At 36.7% G+C, this 20,997-nt stretch overlaps 1 protein-coding gene across 3 annotated transcripts in view; it reads left to right on the forward strand.

The window, feature by feature from the left end:
- The window catches only part of l(2)gd1 (lethal (2) giant discs 1), a 473,445-nt gene that overhangs the window by 91,994 nt on the left and 360,454 nt on the right, over window positions 1-20,997 (forward strand). For all 3 annotated transcript variants that reach the window (XM_090391229.1, XM_090391230.1, XM_090391231.1), the window contains exon 6: window positions 10,902-11,063. In XM_090391229.1, coding sequence (XP_090247355.1) covers window positions 10,902-11,063 — 162 coding nt within the window. The remainder of the gene's footprint in view (window positions 1-10,901; window positions 11,064-20,997) is intronic.

Below are 20,997 nucleotides of genomic sequence, written 5' to 3' on the forward strand. Positions count from 1 at the left end.
CATGTTTAAACTTGGCAGTCCATTTCTTAATTGTTGAAAATGAAGGAGAAGAGTGCCTTATAAACTTTTATGAACTTCAAATGAATTTCTTTTGGCGTTACACCTTCTTTTACAAAGAATTTTATAACCCCGTGATACTCAAGTTTATCCATTTCAAGGGATACAGACAACACTTTTGCTTCAGACAGCTGTATAAAACAAACTTGATAGAATGACTTGCAATTTCACATGGATGCTTATGACAGATGTACCAACTTAAAAAAAAAAAAAAAAAAAAAAAAAATTGTGCCAATAGTGTTGCCATCTATGGTTGAGGTGGAGAACTTTTCGGACCACCCTCATACCTCTAGAAGACAGACTTGATTTACTCTCACAATCCTTTTCATCAGATATAGTGAAATAATTCAACTTTGTCATTCATTCTGGTTATTTTCTTTATCAAAACATAATGTACAGACAAGTTTTGAAGGAACTTCCACGGGAAGTTCAATCTCTCCTGCTCTTGCCAACTTCTTTTTGGAACATTTAGAAGGCATCCTTTCTCATCCATATACCCTCAGCCTTCATTGTGGGTATGTTATATAGTGGCGTTTTTGTGATCTGGTCCCACAACAAAGATACATTACCCACCTTTCTAGCAAGCATAAACAATCTCTATCCACATATTAATTGCATTATGGAAATAGAAAACAAATTATTATGCTTAGACATCCTACTCCTCTGCTTATCATCAAGTGAATTAATTAGTACTGTTTATCAAAAGCCTACTTTCACTGGGTGCTACATTCAATGGCAATCTGTTCATATTCCCTCTCAGAGGATTGGAATTATTAAAACTTTATTATGATATGCTCAGCCTATATGCTCTATGCACAAGAACTACAACAAGATCTTTTAAACATCAAAGGATATATGAAACTCAATGGCTTCTCAGAACAGACCACAGAATGTTTTTTTTATTCCTATATTCCTAGTTCTAATAACAAGAAAACAGTATGTAGAGTCCCTATTCCATACATTTCTGGCATCTCAGAATAAATTTTTAGAATTCTTAAGAAGTACAGTCTAGTGGCTGCATTTTCAGTCAACAAACTATCATCATGGTTCCCATATTCTAAAGATAAATGTTTTTCCTCTTGCTCTTTTGGGAATCCACCAAATTCCTTTTGACTGTCACCTTTCATACTTTGGACAAACTGGGCATTCTGGAAAAAAGAATACATGAACACCATTCTTATATCATCAATAAAAAATCTGAGAAATCTGGCCTTGCAAAATATGAATTAGATTCAGACTACAATATCCTATGATCTCAAACATACTTGCTCCATCATTGTTGCTATAAATTCAAACATTTATTTAAAGAAAGTACCGAAACCTTACTCGATCATCCAAACTTGAATCAGAATGACTGTCACTCAATATCAAAGATATAGGAGAGTCTTACTTAAATTACATATCATTAAATTTTTAATTAATAATACAATTAATAACTAATAATGCTTCCTCAATTATGCCTTTGCATTATTTCATGCATAACATCATGCACTGGAAGAAGCAAAAAAAGCCAGGTGAGAGAGAGAGAGAGAAAAAAGTAAAAGTTGTTCTCTTCTCAAGGTAAGATAGGTAGGGATTGAGAGGAAGGGCCACGATTTCAAATGAGCCAGTGCATCGGTTGTGTAGAAATTCCTCTTAAGGTTGTTCTTAAGGTGTATTTTTTTTAGATATTTGGAGGGGTTTGAAGTTTTTAGATGTTTGATGGACAGAAGGACTTGCACACACATGATTGATTGTACTTGAATAGATTTGGGGATTGTTATTCAGTGAAAGAATAAACAACAAAATCAAGGAAACTAAAACCATTAGAGAGAATGCTGGTTTAGTATTCTCTCTAAGTCACATGAAATAAGTGGTATCAGTAGAACTAGCTACTAGGATGGTCTGAAAACTTCTCGGCCCCGACCATAGATGGCAACACTATCGGCAAGATTTTTTTTTTAAGTTGGTCATAAGCATCCATGTGAAATTGCAAGTCATTCTATCAAGTAGTTAGTTTTATACAGCTGTCTGAAGCAAAAGTGTTGTCTGTATCCCTTGAAATGGATAAAATTGAGTATCATGTAGTTATAAAATTCTTTGTAAGAGAAGGTTTAACGCCAAAAGAATTTTATAACTACATGATACTCAAGTGTATCATGTATAACTACATGATACACTTTTTGGATGTCCTTCATGTGGATCATCTTCATTAGAAGTTCATAAAAGTTTATGGGCATTCTTCTCCTTCATTTTCAACATTTTAGAAATTGGCTGCAGAGTTTAAACGTGGGCATACCAGCCTTGAAGATGATCCACATGAAGGACATCCAAAAAGTGTAACAACACCAGAAACCATCGATCAAGTGCATGATATGGTATTGGATGACTGGCTAGTCAAAGTGCGTGAAATTGCTGAGACTATAGGCATTTCAAAAGAAAGTGTAGGATATATTTTGCATGAAGAATTACAAATGAAAGAGCTTTGTGGAAGATGGGTGCCATGCTTGCTTGTAGCAGATCAAAAATGCACTCGCATGAAAATCTCTGAACAGTGCTTGGAGCGTTTTAGCAAGAATGAAACTGATTTTGTGCATCGATTTATTACTGTGGATGAGACTTGGGTTCACCATTACACACCCAAATCCAAACAGCAGTCATGTTTTAGTAATATACTTACTTATTAGGATAATGTGACAGCTTCATTGGATAAAAGAGACGGATGCACAGTAGTATACTTATTTCCAAAGGCTCTTGATAGATTACTGCATATGTTGATAGTCCAACTAGAGCAGATGGGGGGGGGGGGTTGGATATTAGACTAATGCATTGGATTGGAGATTGGCTATTTGATGGTATCACCAAGTTGTGTATGGGGGAGCAATATCCTGGAAGAGGAAATTCACTAGTGGTGTACATCAGGGGTCTGTTTTAGAGCCATTGCTGTTTAACCTACATGTTAATGATATTAGGGAAGATTTGGATGAGTATATTCAGTTTTTTGCAGATAATGCAAAGTTGGGACAAATTATGAGGAGTAGAGGAGGTGTTGTGGCCTTACAAGAAGACTTGAATAGATTGAGTAAATGGGCACAGGTGTGGGGGATGGCAATTCAATGTGAAATGTAATGTTTAAAAATTTGAGACACAAAGATTGGACGTAGAATTTATGCTTGGTAGGCATATATTGTTGGGAATGGAGAAAATAAGTGATCTTGGGGTGATGGCAGATAAGGATCTAAAATTTAGAAGATACATTGCCAAAATTATGAGGTCAGCACAATGAATTCTAGTAACGATGTAGAGGACACTGACTTGTAGAGGTAAGGAGATCTTGTTTAAAAGGCTTTGATTAGGCCACATATGGACTACTGTGCACAGAGTTGGTCACCTGGTTTTCAAAAGGATGAGGAGATGTTGGAAAGGGTCCAGAGGTGACTGACTAAGGTAGTTTCTGATCTCTGGAATGTTGAATATGAGGAAAGGTTGAGAAGGTGCAATTAACAGTGTCTAGTGAATAGGAGGAGGAGGGGTGATATGATAGAGACATAGGTAAGGGTAAGACATATGTAAGAAATTGGTAAGGGGGTTGCTATAGGATCAACGTCAAAAAGGTTTTCATAAAATGATTTGAGATCTGAGGGGGAAACCAGAGGTCATCCTTAGAAGTTGTATAAGGAGAGTGTGAGCAGGGGAGTGAGAAGCAGGTTTTTTGCATGCAGAGTTGTGAATGATTGGAATGCCTTGCCTGAGAGTGTGGTGTCTGCAGAGAATTTGAATGTGTTTAAGGTAAGATATGATGAGCAGTGTGTATGACAAAGGGCCCCCCCCTCCCCTAGATGAGTCATTGACTCCATAGGGTCTTAGGATGGTAATAATAATAATAAAGCTGGTGATAATGAGAAAATTGAGAGGCAATCGTGCAAGGAAACTGCAATGGAAGGATTATTGGCAATACATGGAAAATATTTAAAGAAAGCAGTATCAGATTTTTCTGCCTGGGCTTAAGAAGATAAATCAGGTGGGAATTAAATAGAGTAATCACCATTAGTAGCAAGAACTGTAAAAGAGAATATGTTATGGAAGATACTTAAATAAAAGGTTGGTCAATAGGCTCATGAACAGTGCAAACACTGGGAAAAAAAAATTGACCAGCATGGTAAGGAAAACAAAATCAGAGATTTCCAAAAATCTTTGGGAAATTCCATAGAGTTTTATCACTACATGGTGTGCAAAAGGAAGAATAATTACAGAAGAATAACTTTAATGATACACACTTTGCAAGTGTGTATTGTTCAGGAGAAGATAGTGTAGTAATCATTGTCACTCGTGGAAGCTATGTATGGACTAGATATTTTCCACAAATAGTGGAATTGAGTTGAAGAGGTTACAAGGGGAAGTTATGGGTGATTTTTCACTGAACCACTTTAAGGAGTGATATGATAGACATTGTGTCAATAATGGTTAGTGTGGGTATCCCATGATGAGATTGAGATGTCCATGTAATAATAGTAATATCCTTTATTGCATAACAATATAAAGCCATATTTCACATGAAGTATCTGATCTTATGGGAGAAGTATGGATGGCAAGCTCTTCCTCACTCCCTGTAAAGACCTGACCTAAGATATCCAAATTTTAATGTGTTACCTAAGTTGGAAGAACCACTCTGTAGGGATTGGTTCACTACTATTTATGAGGTTTCTGCTGAAATGGCCTGATTCAAATACATTAATAAAAAAAAAAAAATTTGATTATAGGAATATAAGATTTACCCAAATATTGGGTAGAATGGAGATTATATTGAGGAGTTCTCGTGGAAAGACTTAGACGTTGGTTATACATGCTTACTAAATAGCTTAAGGAAATTACAACGTACAATAGAATATACATTAAAATAATTTTTAATGCACTTCCAATATTTGGGCAACATCACGTTGCTATTTTCACAGGAACTTAGAAACAAGACACATGCACGCAAGCACAATACACAGTAAATGAGGAGGAAGCAGAAATCTATTCTTTCTTCTAAAAGTCCTGATGGTGCTCCCTAGCGGGCAATGTAGGTATTCTTGGCCGTTTGGGCTGAAGGTCTTCTGATGTAGGTTTCCCAAATTTGGGGCAGTCTTATGCAACCAAATTTGTTGAGGTTTGGATTGTTTCTTAGGGCTGAGGCTGATTCCATGAATAGCCTTTCGTATTTGAATTTACTACGGTGTATTATCGTGGCTTTTTTCCACCGTATTCTATGGCAGGTATCCAGAGCATGGTCTGCAAGACCAGAGCGGCTATATAGGTGAAACCGGATGTAGTCCTTGTGTTCTGAAATTCTGATATTAGCTGTCCTGCTGTTTGGCCAAAGTAGGACAGCTTACAGCTGCAAGGGACCTGGTATACACCAGGTAGGTCTAGGGGAGGAGTTGGTCTTTAGTGGAGTGGATAAGGGATGCCAATTTTCTATATGGTCTGCAACAAGAAGTCATGTTTTTTTAGGATTTTTGTAATTTTTTCCGAGGTGCCTCGGATATAGGGAATGGTGTTGGATTTAGAGTAATCCTTGTTGTGAAGGGGGGGAGGGTTGTGGTTTATTGGTTTCAATATTTTTTGGATTTTTTTGGGGGGATACCCATTGGCTGAGAAAGTATTGAGAATGTAGTTCAGTTCTGTGGTTAGGGCATTGGCATTTGAACAGATAAGTTTAGTCCTGTTGTGTTTAGTCATTAAGACACATATGGTGTCTTAATGACTCCATATTGTTTTGAGGGGGAGAGGATTGTTGGTGGATGTAATCTGCCTATGTGGGTGGGTTTTCTATAAACTGAGAAAACCAAGGTTCCATCAGGCTGGCGGGTGACTAGTGTAGTTGGTTTTTGTGGGGCAGAGTTTAAGGCTTTCTCTTCAAAAGTCTCGATAAAAAAGTTGGCCAAGGGTGGGGAGAGTGGTGAATCCATGGCTGTCCCTTCTATTTGTTTGTAGAATTTTCCTTGCCAAACAAAATAGCCTGAGTTCATTGTGAACTGAAATAGGGCTGTAATATCGGGAGAAAATTTAGCTTGGATTAGCTCTAAGGATTCTTTGAGTGGGACATTTGTGAATGAGGAGGAGACATCAAACTGACCATTAAGTCAGTGTGTTGGAGTGTAAGGTTTTCTATGCTGGCTTTGAAATGGGCCGAGTTTTTTATGTGTGGAGGTGTGTTGACAGTATAGTGTGTGAGAGCTTTGGCCAAATGTTTGGCTAGTTTGTATGTGGGGTAATCAATGCCATCCACTATGGGACGTAATGGCACATTTTCTTTATGTATTTTTGGGGTCCATATATACGGGGGTGGGGGGGGGTTTGGAGTTAAAACAGTTTTAATTTGTTAGTGACTTCTACAGGCCAAGAAGTGACTTTCTTAAGGAGCCTGTGGAGTTTTCTAATTTGTGAGTTGGTGGGATTGTACTCAATAGGGAGGTAAGTAGCCCGATCTAACAATAGAGCATTAAAAGTAAGAACTTTTATTGTTAAAAGACCATAAGATTTAATTATTAAAAATACAAAGAACCAACAAGTTTCACTAGCCACTGTCTAGCATTTTCAAGGCTGTACTGGTGTGAAAACAAATGCATCAAGTTACATGAAAACATACACTTTAGTTCACTAAAAAAACCAACATGCCCAATAAGGAATTCAAGCCCTGCAAGAATTAAAGAAAAACAAGAAAATAATAATCACCAAAGGGAACACCACAGTACTGCTTAACCAAATGGATTACACAGGTAAGCTTAATGCTCTATTAAATTGTTCATATTTGGTCTAATGTATTAAAACTAAGAACTTTTATTGTTAAATGACCATAAGATTTAATGATTAAAAATACAAAGAGCCAACAAGTTTCACTAGCCACTGTCTAGCATTTTCAAGGCTGTACTGGTGTGAAAACAAATGCATCAAGTTACATGAAAACATACACTTTAGTTCACTAAGAACTTTTATTGTTAAAACACCATAAGATTTAATGATTAAACATACAAAGAGCCAACAAGTTTCACTAGCCAATTTAGTTCACTAAAGTGTATGTTTTCATGTAACTTGATGCATTTGTTTTCACACCAGTATAGCCTAAAAATGCTAGACAGTGGCTAGTGAAACTTGTTGGCTCTTTGTATTTTTAATTATTAAATTTTATGGTCTTTAACAATAAAAGTTCTTAGTTTTAATACATTAGACCAAATATGAACAATTTAATAGAGTATTAAACTTACCTGCGTAATCCGTTTGGTTAAGCAATACTGTGGCGTTCCCTTTATCTGCTTTGTTGATTATTATTTCCTTCTTTTTCTTTAATTCTTGCAGAGCTTTGAATTCCTTATTGGGCATGTTGGTTTTTGGTGGTTTTGCTTTGGTCAGAACAGGTCAGATCAGAATTTCAGAACACAAGGACTACATCCGGTTTCACCAATATAGCTGCTCTGGTCTTGCAGACCATGCTCTGGATACCCGCCATAGAATACGGTGGAAGAAAACCACGATGATACACCGTAGTAAATTCAAATATGAAAGATTATTCATGGAATCAGCATCAGCCCTAAGAAACAATCCAAACCTCAAGAAATTTGGTTGCATGAGACTTCCCCAAATTTGGGAAACCTACATCAGAAGACCTTCAGCAGCCCAAAAACGGCCAAGAATACCTACATTGCCTGCTAGGGGGCACTATCAGGACTTTTAGGAGAAAGAATAGCTTCCTGCTTCGTCCTCATTTACTGTGTATTGTGCTTGCAGTCACTTGTCTTGTTTCTAAGTTCCTGTGAAAATGGCAACATGAAGTTGCTGAAATATTGGAAGTGCATTAAATTTATTTTAATGTATGTTCTATTGTAGTTGCAATTTCCTTAAGCTATTTAGTAAGTGTGTGTAACCAACATCTAAGCCTTTCCACGAGAATTACAATAATCCACAGAGATGCCATCGCATGTAAGGCCCGCCATTACGGTAAATTGAAATTGAAGCTATCAAGACTACTGAATCGTCTCTCTTTCCTAAAACGCTGCAGGGATAACCAGGTAATCCTTAACTGTGTTAACTTTAAGCACCAGTTCTTTTTGCAAAAGACTCTCCGAATTTATAACAGCGCCAGCCAAGCTTTGCTCAGGGAACAAATTGCCGCTACTCGCCGTTCCCTGAATGACACTAACTTAACTATCCAGGCACTCGAAGAGCTTTCCAGCACCTTAAACCATGAGATTCAGTCTATTTTATATGACATATCGTACACTGATGCAGATAAAGAATTTAAAAAAGTACGAGAATGACACATCAAGAAATTTGAGAATTTAAAAAAGAACTCAACCTCTAAACTACAACTTCCTACCGACACGGTAGTCAACCTTTCACCAATTAGTTTGAAACCTGAAGCACTCAACGTTCTGTCACATGGCCACAACTTTGCCATTGAGCCCAGAAGAATATTTGCTGAAGACATTATGATACAAATTGAACATGGGATACGACACCTTCCAAACCATGTCGCCAATGATATTAGACTGGATGTGGCTTGTGTTCTGACCAAAGCAAAACCACCAAAAACCAACATGCCCAATAGGGAATTCAAAGCTCTGCAGGAATTAAAGAAAAACTAGGAAATCATAATTACCAAAGCGGATAAAGGGAACGCCACAGTATTGCTTAACCAAACGGATTACACAGGCAAGCTTAATGGTCTATTGTTAGATCGGGCCACTTACCTCCCTATCGAGTACAATCCCACCAACTCACAAATTAGAAAACTCCACAGGCTCCTTAAGAAAGTCACTTCTTGGCCTGTAGAAGTCACTAACAAATTAAAACCGTTTTAACTCCATACCCCCCCCATATATATATATATATATATATATATATATATATGGACTCCCAGAAATACATAAAGAAAATGTGCCATTATGTTCCATAGTGAATGACATTGATTCCCCCCACATACAAACTAGCTAAACATTTGGCCAAAGCTCTCACACACTATACTGGCAACAGACCTTCACACACAAAAAACTCAGCCCACTTCAAAGCCAGCATAGAAATCCTTACACTCCAACACACTGTCTTAATAGTTAGTTTGATGTCTCCTCCTCATTCACAAATGTCCCACTCAAAGAATCCTTAGAGCTAATCCCAGCTAGGGCTGTGAAATCCTCCCGATATCACAGCCCTATTTCAGTTCACAATGAACTCAGGCTATTTTGTTTGGCAAGGAAAATTCTACAAACAAATAGAAGGGACAGCCATGGATTCACCACTCTCCCCACCCTTGGCCAACTTTTTTATCGAGACGTTTGAAGAGAAAGCCTTAAACTCTGCCCCACAAAATCCAACCATATGGCTTCGCTATGTTGATGATGTGTTCGCTATTTGGCCACATGCTCTGATGTACTCCTCTCCTTCCTAACACACTTAAACAACCAACACCCCCAAATCAAGTTCACCCTGGAAGAAGAAAAAAACAATTGCTTCCCTTCTTAGACACACTAGTCACCCACCAGCCTGATGGAACCTTGGTTTTCTCAGTTTATAGAAAACCCACCCACATAGGCAGATACATCCACCAACAATCCTCCCCCCCCTCAAAACAATATTGAGTTATTAAGACACTACACAACAGGGCTAAACTTATCTGTTCAAATGACAATGCCCTGACCACAGAACTGAACCACATTTCAACACTTTCTCAGCCAATGGGTATCCCCCCAAAAAAATCCAAAAAATATTGAAACCAATAAACCACAACCCTCCCCCCCCCCTTCACAACAAGGATTACTCTAAATCCATCACCATTCCCTATATCCAAGGCACCTCAGAAAAAATTACAAAAATCCTAAAAAAACATGACTTGACTTCTTGTTACAGACCATATAGAAAATTGGCATCCCTTATCCACTCCGCTAAAGACCAACTCCTCCCCTAGACCTACCTGGTGTATACCAGGTCCCTTGCAGCTGTAAGCTGTCCTACTTTGGCCAAACAAGCAGCACAGCTAATATCAGAATTTCAGAACACAAGGACTACATCCAGTTTCACCAATATAGCCGCTCTGGTCTTGCAGACCATACTCTGGATACCTGCCATAGAATATGGTGGAAGAAAGCCACGATAATACACCGTAGTAAATTCAAATACGAAAGGCTATTCGTGGAATCAGCCTCAGCCCTAAGAAACAATCCAAACCTCAACAAATTTGGTTGCATGAGACTGCCCCAAATTTGGGAAACCTACATCAGAAGACCTTCAGCCCAAACGGCCAAGAATACCTACATTGCCGCTAGGGAGCACCATCAGGACTTTTAGGAGAAAGAATAGCTTCCTGCTTCGTCCTCATTTACTGTGTATTGTGCTTGCATGCATGTGTCTTGTTTCTAAGTTCCTGTGAAAATGGCAATGTGACATTGCCGAAATATTGGAAGTGTATTAAAAATTATTTTAATGTATATTCTATTGTACGTTGTAATTTCCTTAAGCTATTTAGTAAGCATATTGAGGAGTTGTAAATGTATTCTACTAAATAAATGTTTGGTTTAGCAACAGATCATTTTAAAAGTTCTGCAGCAGTGTGTAAAATTTTGTCAGTGTCGTAAAACTTATTAGATATGTAAAATATAATGTAAAAGTGTCTTCTGGAGAAAGAATATCTGTCTTTGTTTAGAAATAGTCAAATAATGTATTCATATAATCATGAAATGATAATCTCTTCATGGAGTTTCACAGGTAAATAATTAACAGTTTGTTTTAAATCTTATCTCTTATATCAGTAAAAGAATAATACATATCAAGATAAAAAAAAACTATGAGAATTTAAGAAAAATATATGTCTTCTTCTTCTGCATGATTACTAGTACAACCATCATCAGATGATAATAGTCCTGCAGTATCACCATTGTCTGTATCGCCTAATGTGCCTAGTTCACCATATGTACAGACATCTCCTACAGAATTACCATCACCACTTCCACCAGAAGAAGTAAGATGTGAAATTAAAAGAGATAGCAACTCAGAGGGTAAGTCTTGATATAATAGAAACACTCACACAGGAGAGATACTGATCCTATGTTAGAAACTGATAGTAGATAGCCAAATATCTCACAAACAGATACTAATTAATTCATATTACTTATTGGGGATCGGGAAACTCTTCAATTGTGTGAATTTTACTTTATGTATAACTTCCTTTGGGACCTATAAAATTTTGTCAGTGTCGTAAAACTTATTAGATATGTAAAATATAATGTAAAAGTGTCTTCTGGAGAAAGAATATCTATTGCATAGCAATTATGGAATATTTGTTAAGCAACCATCATGTTATTTTCTTGCCTGTGTTGCATCATTTACTGTGTTATTTCAAATGTATGGTATGCTCTACAATGTGGTATATTGTGCCTCATTATTCCATTTAATAAGTTTAATTTTCTTTATGCAAAATGCTTTTCTTTTTTTTTTTTTGCACGAATTCACTTAATATAAAATGTATTTTTTCACTGTGTTCACATATAGATAAGCACAGGTCATTTTTGACTTATGTAAAATTAAGATTGTAAAGGTTTGCAGAATTAATTATTATTATTAATACGGGCAACCCCAAGGAGTCCTTCGACTCATCGAGAGAGGCCCAACATCATGTCAAGAACAACTATTCAACATTCACACAGTATCTATCATACTTCACCTTGAACTCATTTACAGTCATGGCACCCACAACCGACTCTGGCAGCTTATTCCACTCATTTACCACTCTCCAAGTAAAAAACCTTGCTCTGACACCCTTGCTAACCACACTCTTACGATGCTTCCATGGATGGCCCCTAGTTCTCCCGCTACCAGTCCTATTCTCAGAAATATCTTCTGAGTTAATCTTATAGAAACCCTTCAGTAATTTGAATGTCTCAATCATATCACCCTTTTTTGCCTATCAATCAATTTCTGCAGCCCACAAATCTTCAACCTGTTCTCGTAAGGTTCATTCCATAGTCCTGCTATTATCTTGGTCATTCGTCTCTGTATCCTCTCCACCTCCTCCCCATCGAGAAGAAACCCTGGTGCCCATATCTGGACACAGTAGTCTAGATGGGGTTTTATCAAGGCTCGATACAGGGGAACAATAACCTGTTTGTCTCTGCTTGTTAAAGTATTTTTCAGCAACCAAGTGATTTGATGAGCTGATTTAGCCACTTTTGCAATGTGCCCCCTAAACTTCAACTCCCTATTCACCAACACCCCCAAATCCCCAGCCTCATCAATCTCCTGGAGTATGGTTCTACCAATGTGTTATACTGCTGCTGATCTTTTCACCACAAAATGCATAACCTTACACTTTGCCACATTAAATTGACATCCATTTTCCTTAGCCCAGTCCTCCAAACTATCCAAATCATCTTGCAAAATTTTGACATCCTGTGCGCTCACTATTGCTCTACCCAACTTTGCCTCATCAGCAAACAAGTGAACACTTCCTCTCAGATCCTTTCCTATATCGTTAATGAACAAATTGAAAAGTAGTGGTCCAAGAACAGAACCCTGCGGCACAGGGTTCTGTTCTTGTCCAGGAGTAGAGTTCAAAAGACGGTTACAGGCCGTCTTTTGGACTCTCCGTCAACCACCCTCCTATCCATATCACCAACCCTATATCCATCCCCATATGCTGCAGTTTACTGATTAGAATTCCATGTGGTATCCCGTCAAAGGCCTTAGCAAGATCCAGTAGAATCACTGTAAACCCATTACCCTTATCCAGTTCAGTGGTCACTGTGTTATAAAACGTGAGCAAGTCTGAGGCATGATCTACCCTTCACAAAACCATGTTGTCCCCCATACAGTATCCCATTTTCATCTATCCAATCCTGTATTTTTTTCTTGACTATTTTCTCCAAGACCTTGACAACGATTCTTGATATGCTGATCGGCCAGTAATTTTCAACAGCAGTCTTGGAACCTCCTTTATGCAATGGAACTATTTTTCCTCTCTTTCCACCCCCTTGGGACTAACCCAGACCCAAGAATCAAATTAAGCAAAATTGTCAAAGGCACTGACAATTCTTGAGCCGCTTCTCGTACGACACGAGCTGGTATACCATCCAATCCCGCAGATGAATTGACATTGAGGTTTTGTAATAGACTATTCACCTCCACTTCATTCACCACAATTCCCATATAAGCTGTTGGTTCTTCCATTTCTGCAATGTCATCACCAGGATGATATACTCTTGCAAAGTGCTTACTCAGTAATTCTACTATGTCAACTGATTCGGTTACCTCCCTACCATCGGCATTCTTTAAAATCATTCTGCCATATACATTTTTTCTTTTACTTGCAACATATCGAAAAAACTGTTTGGGATTCTCTTTAGCCTGCATGGCTAATGTTCTTTCATAATCCGCTTTTGCTTTTCTTACCACGCTTGTTACCCTTCTGGCCTGGGCTTTATACCGTTCATGTGCCTGCAGGTCACCTTTCTCCTTAAATTCCCTCCACAGTTGTTTCTTTTTTCGTAGCTCAAGCTTAATGGTGTTATTCATCCATTTAATCCCTACTTGATTTATTATTCGGACTCTAGGTATACAGTCAGCCATTGCCTCCTGTAAACACTTCTTAACCGCCTCCCATGCACTATCAACATCCAGCCATTGCAGTTTTACATGCCATGTCACTGAACCAATCAAACTCCTAAGCTTGTCATACTTACCAGCCTGATAATTCCACACCTTTAGCCAGCTCCCAAGTTAAGACCCTATGATCACTCTCACCAATTGGTGGCAATGTGGTCTTATTTGTTACAGTCAGATTCTCAGATGTAATTACTAGGTCAAGCACTCTCTGACCCCTAGTATTTTCTATTACATGCTGTCGCAGATAGTTATCCTTTAATAACCACATAAAATCCAATTCCTTCTTCCCATGTGTCCTCTCCTCCCTCCAATCAATGCTACCATAGTTGAAATCTCTCATAATAATTACCCTCCTTCCACTCATTTCTTCTATTTGCTTATGCATACTATCTCCACCATCTTTTCTATCACCTGGTGTATAGCAGCAGCAGCACCCAATTGTATATTTTGTTCTGCTAGCCTCAATCTCACACCAAATGGCCTCAAATGTGCTCTTTTCTCTATCCTGCAATTCAACTTCTATTCTCCTTGGCTGCAGCTCATCAGCTATCATCAATAATACTCCCCCCCCCCCATTTTATTCTCCCTGTCATTCCTGAACACACTATACTCCTCACATTCAATCTCACTAGCTATATCATCTTCAGTCAGCCATGTTTCACTAATGCCTATAACCTGTGGTCTGGAAGTGCCAACCAAGGCCAAAAATTCTTCCTTCTAGTTCCTAATACTCCTGGCATTAGTATACATGAATTGCAGATGTCTGTTGGCCCCATTCCTACCTTGATGCCTTATACTAACTATCCCATTCTGATTTGTTGTCTTTATTCGCTTGGGCATATTATGCTCATTCATACACTCAACTGCCTCCCTAAGGTCTGCATATCTACTTCCCCCACCCCTTAATAAATCTCGTTTCCCTGATTCTGCACATCCACTTCATTCAACAACATTTTTTCAAGTCTGCTTACTCCGAATCCATTCAAATGCAAACCATCCATCTTATATAGATCCTTTCGCCCATCGAACTCACTCCACACGTCCACAAATTCCACACCCCTCGTCATGCATAACCCACACATAAAGTCATTTGCAATTATGGCCCTCCTTCTAAACTCTTCACTGTCATACCGCAGCAAAAGACTAATCATCCTAACTCTCTCTCTTTTCTTTTGCTACCTCAAACAATTCATTCAGTTCCTCTATCATTTCCATTTTATCTCCTTTCAAATCATTCGTACCTGCCACAACTATCATTTCTTTCACTCTTTGCTTTTGCTCCCTAATAGTCTCACTTGCGTTCTTAATGGTCGCACCAGGTTGGTACAATTTTTGTCAAATTTTCTACTATCACACCTCGTACTAATGAATCTCCATACAGCACTTGTTCCTTCATTTTGTTTACATTCACAATCATATTCTTATTTTTCCTATTACTTTTTATTGGTTGGTACACTTGGTAGACATTTGTGCATACGCTCCAGCTGCCGCTTTGCTCTATGTATCGCTCTGTTCAACAGCGTGATCTCACTCATTGCATCTATCTCATCTTTTTTATTTTCTGTTAAACCATTAATTTGCTCTGTATTAATACCTTCATTCACACTTTCTACATTCACGCCCTCACAGCTCTCTGGTACAACCTCGCAATTTCTTATCATATCGCTATTTTCTACATTCTGAAATTTGACAAAAATATCACACTCACAACCTGAAACACTTTAATTCCTCATTTTCCTTACATTTTCTGCACGCATTCACTCCACTATCACCATCTAACCATACTCCAACCGCTCTTTGCAACGCATACATTTCGCAGATAGTACACTGAATAATCTCCTTTATGTTACCGTTATTGAACAAAGATGGCGAACCATTATTACTAGCCGCCATTTTTCTTCTTAGCGGAGCCATGTGCTATCTATCTTATCGAATTAATAATCGAATCAACACCAAAATACACAAACAGACACACTAAGGTATGAAAAGCAAACAAAACTACGTAATATTCAAGCAAAATTGTCAATGATAACTTAAAATAACACTTATCTTATCAGGAGCTCTCAACAAACACTACACACCACGAGTCCCTCTAGCGGCTGACTATCAAAGTAACAGAATACCTCCATTAATGCATTTTATAACAGTTGGGGTCAGGTTTTCAAGGTTTAATCTATCATCTAGATGGCATTAAAAAAAAAAAAAAAAAAAGGATTATAAAGTTCTAATACATGATTGAATAATAACATGTATATGATATCCAAAAATCTTGTTAAATTACCCCCCCCCTTTCTGCCAAGTCATTTGATCCACAGCACACAAACCATGCTCCTTTATATATGTTATTTATTATACCTTTCGATTTAATTGCAAAAATTATGTTCTTTATATATATATATTTGTGTTGATTATAACCAACCTATTGTCCATGATGTATATTAATCATATCTTAGCAGTATCTGTATAAATGACAGGAGATCTGTGCATTCAGCCGGTTGTTGATCTAAATTTCAACACCAGGATTTACCATTGCTTGTTACAAGTCATATGATGTAGATATTGCACAGGTTTCCTTATCATTAGTTCCCTTCATTCCCTATGCCAGTGATTTGGCATTGGTATGAAGGGAACAAATAATGGTTTTATTTTGTTATTTAAAACACAAATTTCATGCGATGTATTTTGCTTTCATTATATTTATTATTCGACAAGAGGCACTTTCTTCACAAACTTTTCCATACAAGATAACAAAGGTAATGGATTTAGTTGTACAAATTGTGAACTTCTTAAACTACTGCATTTTACTTCTTTTGCATAACAGAATAAGATGGCTTTCTAGAGTCACTACTATTGATATGATTTGTGACATGTCTCAAAGAAGTAAAGTTGTTTTTGAGACAAAAAGACATTGAACAGAGCTAGATTGTCATGATTGACTAGAGAAATTCTGTGTTATGATGGATGGGATAACATATTTAAACATAAGAATTGTTGAAAGTTTTTTTCATTTGGTTATATTATAAATTAAAGATACCAAGAAATTATATACTTGGTTTAATCCTTTATCCAAGTGTAAGCAAACAAAGTTTGCACCTGAAGTATTTTCAGGACTGTGGCAACTCATGGTAAAGGTGGTATGACTTCACATCACTTGCCTTAGTATCCCATAATGCAAAGCACATCTCCTTGTGGACATGTTTAATGCTATTAAGGGAATTGTCACTACCTAGACCAGTTTCGACCTTTATTGAGGTCTCATCAGTGGGAGCCAGCCCCAAAGGTGATACCAAGGTTTAAGTAATGCAGAAGTCATATTTTTCTGTACAAGTTGCCAAAAGTTGCCACACTTTATTTTTATAATAATCTGGATTAGAGATAGATAGTTGTTGCAAGTTTATCCAGTTGGTTATACTTGGTTTAATTTAAATACAGTTTAAACACAGTGCATAGTTGGTGTTTGTTAAGCACTCTGGATATCTTTTCAGGATGACTGTATTGTTTAAGATAACTGTCTCCCAAAGATTTGGGAGACAGTCATCTTAAGACCAAATTAATACCTATCAACAGAAGCCTTGAAACATACTCCAAGTCTCACGACTGTGGGAGTATAAATCACTTCTGTATAAATTTGCCAAAGATTTGGGAGACAGTCATCTTAAGATCAAATTAATACCTGAAAAGATATCTAGAGTGCTTAACAAACATCAGCTACGCACCATATTTAAACCATATGTGATATTGGCAACTCTCATCCGTTCACCCAAGGACAGAATCTCCCCTTTATCACATCCAGTAGTCTATGAAGTTCCCTGTTCATGTCATTGAGCCTTCTATGGACAGACAGGAAGAACTGTGGACATCTGGCTCGGTGAACATAAAAAATATATCTGGCACCATCACTATGGCAAGTCAGGTCTAGCAGACCAAAGCTTTTGCAAGTCAGAGAGGTTGTTCCTGGAATCAACAGAAGCCTTGAAACATACTCCAAACCTAAGTATGGCTGTATAAATTTGCCAAAGATTTGGGAGACAGTCAACTTAAGACCAAATTAATACCTGCTTTCTCTCTCTCTCTGTCTTCCCCCCCCCTCAACATAGATGGTGCCTAATTAGGACTTTAGTCTTTCTTTGTGTTGCACGTTACAATTGTTCAAACTAGTCCCATTATTATACCGGATTGTGGTTATCTCACGTACTGTGACAAAACTGTTTTTGTGCTCTGAAGATGCTGGATAGAATACCAACGAAATATCAGCAATAAGTTAATAAATAGTTATTTCTTATCAGTCTGTGTTCTCATCTATACCATTAAAATTAATCAATAGTCACTGAAGGCCATTCCACAAATTTAAGTTTAATTAAATCTCATCTTCTATAATCTTCCACAAATTACAACTAACCAACCATTTTGCATACGTGTCTTGATAAAATTTCCCTACATATTTAGTCAACCTTCATTGAATTCCATTGATTCTCTTGATATCCATTAAAAAATTTGAGTGAGCCAAGTAGTGAGCCATAATCTAATGTTGGATTATAGCAAAAGCTAGAGATTAAGGAGGATTTATGATAGGAGAACTAATAATGCTTGACAATTTGGCAAACTTGTCAAGCATTATTAGTTATTTTGGCCAAATTATGCTATTTATCTTACAGATACAAGGAATTGTATCTGTAAGATTAATTCTTCCTAACTTGCTTACCACACCTTCTTACTAAATTGTATATACTTATAATTTTTACACGTCAAATATTAATCTTTCTTCCTTGTCCAAATCACCCTCTAAAGAACTTAAGTTATCTGAACAATTGACCACTCCATAAAATTTTATATAATCAGCAGAGAGAGAGAGAGAAAAAATAAATTTACTCTTAAATATTTGAATCTAAATCATTTATAAATATACAGTGGATTCCAGTTAATCAGTCATGTCAGAAATAGCATAATTTGGCCCAATGAAATGGAATTTCATATAAAGTTTAAAAGTTATGTACATAAGACAAAATTCAAGTTTAAGTGAGTTTTTATGTATTGGGTAGCAAAATTACTAACTTATTGATAAACAGTTGGCTTTAATTAAAGTAAGACATTTTCCGTAAAAATAATTTTATTAGTAGTTAATGATGTTGAAATTGATTGAGCATGGCCTTTTTTTTTCGCTGATTGACTACAAATAAAATCAGCACAGGTATTTAGTGCAGATATAGCATTACCTGCTTCCATGAAATAGTCAAAATCCACTAATAAATTTTCTGGCATCTGGACACACACTTATTCAAACTTGGGAGTGTCATCTTCATCGCTTTCATGTTATTCTGATGTTCTCTGATGTTTTGTTCCGATATTGTCCACAATTTCTTCTTTGAAGTCTTCATTTTTATTCTAGTGTTAAAGACTATCATCAATGGATGTAAACTCTTCATAGTTTTGGATGTGGTTCATGTCTAATGAGATGTCATGTTCACTCTGTGGTATATGGCATATCCGTGATTGAATGCTTAAAATCACAGTGAGCAAAACAGTTTTGAATGGTATTGCTGCTTATTCCTCACAAAATGCCAGTCATAAACTGTATTGTCTGTTAAAGATTAATTTTTTACTAACAGTTGGCAAGAACCAGTAAAATAAATTTCCATTGTAATTCCATGTCTTAACTCATTAGACAATTCTTAAAAAATTCAGATGCCATCTGCACATTTTTGTTTGCATGGTTCTAACCAGTAAACTCTCCATTCTAATCCCTTTAAACCAGTGCTTCCCAAACTTCTGGATATCAGAGCCCCCTTTGCAAAAATTAAAATATTTCATAGTCCCCCTTGAAAAAAAATCGTAATAGAGAGGTATATTATTATAATATTTATTGTATTTATATTCAATACAAAACATATACAGTGAATATTGCAAAAATCAAATGCATATATTACATTTTTTGCCTCTTACCGTTTGGTTCTGAAGACGATGCGGGCTGTTCTGGTAAAATATGAAATACTGTCCTTTTTTTTTTATTTTTTATCAGCCACTTATCCATCTCAGGGTTAAATTTTTTAACATAGAATAGATCAAATAATATCACTACTTACCGATACTGGCACACCACAGACTGATAACATGAAATTAGTGAATATTACCTGAATAAAGGAATCCCAGGACCATGAACATTTTTCTCTTTTGTGACTTTTCTCCCTTTACGGTAATTAAGCCTAACGTGAAACAGAAGCAAAGGCAGGTTATTAAAACGTGCACATGATTGGTGCGGTATTAACAAAAGATCGCGCAACCGAAAGATAAAAGCATAGTTGACAATTGAGTTGAAATGCTAACTCTCTTCAACCGAATTCCATATGTGAAACTGCCATAACATTCATTATATATATATATATTACTTAGTTTTAACACTTTTACGAATTTTAACATGTTCGGTTGAATTTTATTGCTGCCTTGGGAAATCGAACTCACACACATCTAATTAATAACAATAGTTTTTAGTTAGATACTGTGTTTGCCCATTCAACATATGGTTTTATTTCAGTCTATACAGCATAGTTTCTGTTTGAGGGGACATGTGATTCATTAATTAGTGTGTTTTTATCCCAGTTGTCTCTAATTGCACTATTTGTTGAGAAATATATTACACAGACTGCTCATACCTTATTCACTGGCATAATAAAAGTACTTGTTTTTATTGGCTTTGCAGTATAGTGGCTGTTAGGGAGGGCGTGTTGTTTACCACTGCAAGCGAGTTACTATCTCCCCACATGAACTTGTTTATGCTTTTTTTTTTCATGTGTGAAGTATATGCGAAACTTTTATTGGTAACAGAAAACTTGCTCAGAAGACAGTGATAATATAAAACGAGTTTTGATATGTATATAAAGTTAATATCAACAGTCCCTGATTACGAATGTGTGATGAAAGGGACAAGAAGATTTGGAGCTTCCCTAGAGAGCATTCGAAGTAAATACAATTAACCACTGCTTTGAAATGAAACATATGAATAAGCAATATTTACTAATATTCATTAAGCGCCGAAATACGCAGGAAGCAAAGTTTGTGAACCAACACCGATGTGTGAATTTTTCCATTAAAATATAAAAAATAACAAAAAAGAAATAATAAATAATAAAAGTTAAATACGTTTCTTTTAAAATAAAAAAAAATCTACTTAGTCTTAAAACATTTTAAATTTGTTTTCATTATTTTACGGCCCACAGTTTGGGAAGCACTGATTTAAACTATCGAGGGGGCCTGGTCCTTCTATTTCAATAACTACCAGCTTTTTGCTAATTCCCTACATATTTGAACATCATAACACTGTTACTTGATCTATTGATC

The sequence above is a fragment of the Typopeltis vanoorti genome, chromosome 4 (assembly GCF_054136105.1).
Source record: "Typopeltis vanoorti isolate ZY-2024b chromosome 4, IOZ_Tvanoo_1.0, whole genome shotgun sequence".
In the NCBI taxonomy this organism is placed as follows: Eukaryota; Metazoa; Arthropoda; class Arachnida; order Uropygi; family Thelyphonidae; genus Typopeltis; species Typopeltis vanoorti.